Below are 6,448 nucleotides of genomic sequence, written 5' to 3' on the forward strand. Positions count from 1 at the left end.
TTTTTTTCTTCTTCTTCTTTGGTTTTTATTGGCGGTTTGCAAACTTAAATTAGTGCATTACCGCCACCCTTTAAGAATTGCTATCACATTATTTGTGATTGCACCTTACAGGGTTAAATGTTTGTTGCTGTTGTGCGGTAGTCACGGTGACAGTCGCGCCGTTCTGTGCCCTGCCGCAGGCCTTCCTGACGGCGATCGGAGATCGGACCCGGCGGGCGGTGCTGGCGCTGGAGCACATGTTCGCCCCGGTCCTGGACGGCGCCTTCTCCACCCTGCTGGGGGTCCTCATGCTGGCGGGGTCCGAGTTTGACTTCATCGTCAGGTGACTAGCCCCGCCCCATGCGCATTCGCTCGCTCTCATTGGTCCTCTCACTCACAGAGCCATCTGTCATTGGTCTGCATGCTCACAGAATCCCTGTCATTGGTCCATTTTTTACCCATCATTGTGTGCAGCTTTCTGATGAGTGTGCTAAAATATTGCATGGGGGCATCTGATGGACTATGCTTCTTTCTTTCTTCTCTCCTCTTATGGGTAAGCTTCCCTGTACCCCGCCCCCCGCCCCCCTCCGAACACACACACACACACACACACACACACACACACTCCCCTCTGCTGCAGTATTTGTGGTAGGAAGTGCCTGTGTGAAGCTGCCCTCTCCTGCTGACCCAAATCTAACCCATAGCTGGGAACACTAGGACTCCAGAAAGAGAGAGAGCACAGAGCGACAGAGAGAGGGAGAGAGAGAGAGAGGGAGGGAGGGAGGGAGGGAGGGAGGGACACTCTCTCTTATTGACTCAGGAACAACTCTGTCACTCTCTTCTCTCTCTTCACCTCTGAGCTCCACTGAAAGCTCTCATTTAACTGGCATACCAATACGCCGCTGTTATTTTTAGAGAAAACAAAACAGGGTTGCAGTGAACAGAGAGAGGGAAAGAAAGAAAGAGAGAGAGAGAGAGAGAAAGCGGCTTATTTTTCTAGCCGGTACACATGAATGTGGCTCTGACGTCGTCTGTCAGCTCTCTCTGTGTTTTGGTGTGCGTTCCGTACCGGGGCTGAGACGGCGGGTTTCCGTGGAGATGTTTCTTTAGCGCGCGCGGCCTAGCGAGCGCTGTCCGCCAACGCCGTTCCCCTCGCGGCCGAGGGGCGGGCGGGAGACGTGGGAAAAAGCGCGCGGTCCCTCCTGTCATTCGCTCCTGCCCAGCTTCCTGACGATGGCCTAAGAACACTGACCCCACACTGGGATAACCACCCCAGCAACCCCGTTTCTATGAGCCTCTCGGCTGATTGGTCGAGGAAAAAGGGGCGGTCCTTCATAAAAGTGTCAGTCAGTTTAGTCTGGCCAAGGCCACAAATGCCTCAGTACTTCTTCGTACCATGCCCCAGAGGCATTGTGGGATACATCACCGATTTAAAAACAAAATAAAAGACAAAAGCAAGCAAAATTATCGAATTCAAAATAATTTTAAAAAAGCTTTTCTAAATATGTTGAATCCAGGAAAGGTGATACTCTTCTGTTTGAAATAAGCCCCGCCCCACCTCCCAGGAAAAAAAAACGTCTTTTTTCATTCATCCTTGTGCTCCATCCCTTTCTCTTAAAGGAGCGGAAGAGGAAGAGAAGGGCCTGGGTGAAGTGGAGAGAGAGGGAAAGGGGAGATGGAAGTGGAGTAGAGCGTGGACTCTGGAATGAGAGAACGGGAAGGGGGGGGGGGGGGGGCACAATGCAGACAGAGATCCGGGGCCTTACCTGATGCAGCAGATATTTAATTAGACTGAGGTAGAGGGAGGGGCAGCAGGATTTCACAGGGGCTTAGCTACCGGGGGGGGGGGGGGGGGCAGGGAAGTGGGGGAGGGGGGTGTACTCTTTCTTTTCCTCCTAGACTAAATTGTTTAAATTCTACACCCTTCACTTCATTTGTTTGGTTCTGCTGGTTTTCAGGAGAGGCACCCCTCCACCCCTCCGCCACCCCCTCACCCCCAAACTGCACATTCCGGCTGTCTTTGTTATGCTCCTGTTTGCTTATAGGGAGAGAGAGAGAGAGAGAGAGAGAAAGAAAGAAAGAGAGACAGAAAGAGAAAGAATTAAAGTTGAGGGAGAGAACTTCTTTCCATGCTTTTTAACTAACTAATTATGTTTCCTTCTTCTCTCATTGACCTACTAACCCCTCTGACTCAGCCTCACACAAGGTAAACATTTTATGGGTTTTATTTAAGACTAAACTTTTAAAAAAAATGCGCTTTGTGTAGTTTTATTTTTGTGTCTACATCTGTGTACACATTTGTGTGCGTGTGTGCGTACTCATGTATGGCTTGTGTGTTTTTGTCTCGATAGTGTTTTTTTCCGTTGTGTGAAAAGCCTTCCTGTCTGAACCCGTGCTTTTTTTGGCGCAGGTATTTCTTCGCTGTGCTGACCATACTCACGGTTCTGGGAGTGCTGAACGGGCTGGTGCTACTTCCTGTTTTGCTGTCCTACTTTGGACCCTATCCAGAGGTAAGAGCTTCGCCCCCCACCAAAACTAACCCTGACCCACGCCAGCTGACGGGACCAATAGCACTGCAGGCCCAGCTGAAAGGACCAATGAGCATAGCAGCTGTTCTGAAAGGACCAATAAGATAGCTGCTGGTCTGTAAGGACCAATAGCATAGCGGGCTCAAGTGAAAGGACCAATAGCATAGCAGCTGAATTGAAAGGACCAATAAGACAGCAGTTCATGCTGCTGATATTGTTGTAGATGGGCAGGGTGTGTGTTCCTGGACTGGTGTTAATTCGGCATGTTTGTTGTAAATCTACCATTGAGGGTCTTGCTGTTTTTCCTGGGTAAAGATGACCTCATGTTGAGTATTTTGGGTCTCGCAGGTGTGCCCGGTCGATGGGCGGAGCCGGCTGCCCACCCCCTCCCCGGAGCCACCCCCCCACGTTGTGCGCTTCCCTGTGCGTCCCAACCGGACAGCCGGAGGGGGCGGGACGGGCTCCGATTCCTCTGATTCGGAGTACAGCTCCAACACCACAGCTTCTGGGATCAGCGAGGAGCTACAGCAGTACACGCTCAGGACCAGCAGGGGGCGGGCCGGGGAAAACCCCGCCCCCTATCCCACCTCCACTGTGAGTCCCAGCATGCAGTTCACATGGGGGCAAGGGGTATACTGGGGGGAATAAAACATTTTTTTAAAGTACTTTACAATTGTCCCTGCAAAGTTTCACATTTTAATTTTATATGTATGAATTAAAGTAACATTTGGTTGGCATATGCTATTAGGGACTCACTGATTTGAGCCAATGATTCTGTTTGGGACTGGAGAACAAAACCTTATGAATCATTTGAACACGTTGCTGATTGACAGTTCCCTTAGCTCCACCCATAACTGTGTTGATCACTCACCTGTCTCTATAGTAGAGTCTCTTAGTCTGTCATGTGTTACTGTCAGTTATGATGTCACTAACCATGTCTCCACCTCTCTCTCGCAGTCCGTCCATTTGGACCACAGGCAGCAGCAACAGCAGCAACAGCAGCTCCGGCCCCACCCCCCTGGTCACCACCAGGAGGCGGGATCTCAGGCGCCATGGCGACACAGTAGCAGGGACTCAAAGAGGGAGGCTGGGAGGGCCAGCCGCCAGCAGCAGCCTCCACCTCACCGGCCGCGCATGGACGCTTTTGAAACTGCTACTGATGCCGGTAGCCATTTTGGCTCCGGCAGCCATTCTGGATCCAGCGGCCATTCTGGCTCTGGAAGCCATTCCGGCTCCGGCGGCCATCCTGGCTCCAGCAGCCGCAACCCTCACAGCTCCCACAACCCCACCTTCACTGCTGCTGCGGGCCCTGTCTACTGTCAGCCCATCACCACGGTGACGGCCTCCGCCTCGGTGACGGTCGCCGTCCACTCCTCCCTCCCCGCCCACAGCCCTGTCTACGCACCCTTCCCCTCGTCCAGCGGCCACCGGCGCTCCGACCCCTCAGACCCTAACCCCCACTTCCAGGACCCTCACGTGCCTTTTGAGAATCGCTGCACTACCAGCGACTGCCAGCAGGAGGCAATGGAGCTACAGGACATTGAGTGTGACACTCAAAGCGACTGCGACAGGAGGCGACCTGTCAGCTGAGGTGAGACTGCTGCCCTCTGGGATCCCAGAACACTGACATATCACCATAGCGATTCTCAACAAAAAAAAAAACATTCCAAAAAAAAAAAAAACAAGTTAATGTCTGCTTTTATAAAACTGGGGCTGATTTAACTAGCCGTAACTAGACACATTTTTACTGCAATAAAACAAAAGTGCCTTATTTTCCACTCACTCTCTGGATTATTCCAGAAATTCAACCTGCTTTGATACTCATACATGCATTCATATATACACAAAGACAAAACTTTGTTTGACACAATCTTGCAATTTAGCTTCGATACCTAGTCAGAGCTGCGGCTTATTCCGTATCCAGTTTAGTCGAAAGATCCCCATAGAAAATTTAGCAGTTCGGTCCATGAATTGATTTCCAGCTTGTTGTTTTTTTTTTCATTGACAGAATTCCTTCTTTGTGCTTCCAGTTCGTGAATACTGAAGCACAGAGGCCAAAGATGGGGGGCAGTCCTCCTCGTCCGGCAGCAGGGGGCGCTGTGGGGGGGCAGAGGAAGCAGTGGCACTGGGCAGAACGCTCGACATTTACTGTAACTTAGTGTACCATTGTGTTAGATATTTCTATAAGTATTTAAAAGATATACACTTATGTAAATACGAAAAGAGAAAAAAAAGTAGCTATAATTCTAGGAGCTGTACAACTCCTGTATGAGAGTCTGGGGACATCATTGCGTGTGTGTGTGTGCATGCGTGCGTGGTACGTGTGTGTGTGTGTGTATGTGTGTGTGAACTCTGTAATTACTGTTCATTCATCTGTTTATCTGTGCCATGAGGAAGCTTCATCTACAGACACACTTCAGCATGCACGCATGGTTGCTGCTTAAATATTGTTTAATGTACATGTATAATACTATGCAAATATTGCTTGTATGTTAGAAGACTGTGCGAGCTTGAGAAAGAGGCTGTGTGTGTGTGTGTGTGTGTGTGCACGTGCGTGCGTGTGTGTGCGTGTGTGTGTGTGTGTGCTGGAGCTACAGACTGTAATGTGGATTGGGTTCGATGTAGAGAATTCAGGACAGTTGAAAATCCCTTCCGTATCTACTGTGTCTGTGAAATTGCCAGTATATTCCCATTTAGCACAGACACAGTGGAACCATATTCCATTCTAATGATAAACCTCAAGCTTGTATGTACTAGTTTCTTTTTTTCTGTTTTCTTTGTGGGCGGGGTGTGCTGAATATGGGGGGATTTGGCGTTCTTTGCGGAATCATTGCAAGTTCTTGCGGACTATTTCTTAAACTAAACACATCTTGTGGATGTGGAAACAGGATTTAGGAGGGTGGGGTTGAGACAACCCTCTGCCTGGCTCCAGTGTGTGTGTGAGTTTGCATGTATGTGTGTGTGAGTGTGTGTGTATGTGTGTGTGTGTGCCTGTGCGTGCATGCATGTTCCTTAAGAGGATGTGAAGGTACGCATCTTTGTATTTTAATTTGCATATCACAGATCTGTGGTAGTTACTGTTTTAACTTTGACACACGCTATGCGTGATACTTAAAACGAGCAGATATGAAGAAAAGCATGTTCATTTTTGTGACCCTTACTCTGTTAGCTCTTGTTCCTGTTAACTCCCTCGTTCCTTTCCTTTGTTTCCCTTTTTTCGTTTTGTTGTTAATTTACTGAAAGGCCCTAAGTGCACAACCTGACTGTCCCAGCGAAACACTGCCAATCTCTGTCCTCCTCTACTGTGATGTCATAATGGTCTGTTTTGTGTCATAATGCCTTAGGACAAGGACAAGGGCTCCGCTGCCATTGTAACAAACTAGCTCTTATATTTTTTTTCTGGTTTTATAAAGTGCAGGGCCTTCAAAAGTCCAGCTCTTTTTTTGGCCTCGAATCGACTTGCCTGTTGGGAGAACAGCTATGGAATTCATTTTAAGACTTAAAAAAAAAAAAATAAACGAAAGATGAATGTGTGTGGCGTTAAAAAGCCGCTTCTCGGCCGCAGTCATAAAAGGTGCTTCTTTCCCACCCCGATTGTTTTTAATAATGTAATTTATTTTCTATTTTTGTTATTCATAAATGCTGCCCATTTTTCCTTGTGACATTAAGTACTGTTTAAAAAAAAAAAAAAAAGTTATAAGCTAAAGTCTTTTCTGACCCGGTGTGGTACTGACTGCATTATGTATCGTGTTCATAAGAAATTTTGTCCTGGAGGCTGTACCCTCTCCTCCCTTCCCACCCCCCACCCCCCACCCCCACCCCCAACCCGTTTCGATAAGCTACTATGACAAGCGTGCTAAGGCTGACTTTTCCCCCCATTCAGTGACAACCCAGACAACTGGCCTCAATTTAGCGCCAGCGGCTCTCCGTTGACCTCACCC

General features: G+C 48.7%; 1 protein-coding gene across 4 annotated transcripts in view; it reads left to right on the forward strand.

The window, feature by feature from the left end:
- The window catches only part of ptch1 (patched 1), a 54,938-nt gene extending 48,906 nt beyond the window's left edge, over positions 1 to 6,032 (forward strand). For 2 of the 4 annotated variants that reach the window (XM_035379557.1, XM_035379556.1), the window contains exons 20-24: positions 180 to 322; positions 2,390 to 2,489; positions 2,856 to 3,101; positions 3,465 to 4,098; positions 4,516 to 6,032. In XM_035379557.1, the coding sequence (XP_035235448.1) occupies positions 180 to 322; positions 2,390 to 2,489; positions 2,856 to 3,101; positions 3,465 to 4,097 (1,122 nt within the window). In that variant the 3' untranslated portion in view covers position 4,098; positions 4,516 to 6,032. Of the gene's footprint in view, positions 1 to 179; positions 323 to 2,174; positions 2,186 to 2,389; positions 2,490 to 2,855; positions 3,102 to 3,464; positions 4,099 to 4,515 lie in introns of those variants that run through there. The other 2 variants (XM_035379555.1, XR_004761219.1) reach the window with 2 other exon arrangements.
- The last annotated feature ends 416 nt before the right edge of the window (positions 6,033 to 6,448 follow it).

This window comes from Anguilla anguilla, chromosome 10 (assembly GCF_013347855.1).
Source record: "Anguilla anguilla isolate fAngAng1 chromosome 10, fAngAng1.pri, whole genome shotgun sequence".
Lineage (NCBI taxonomy): Eukaryota > Metazoa > Chordata > Actinopteri > Anguilliformes > Anguillidae > Anguilla > Anguilla anguilla.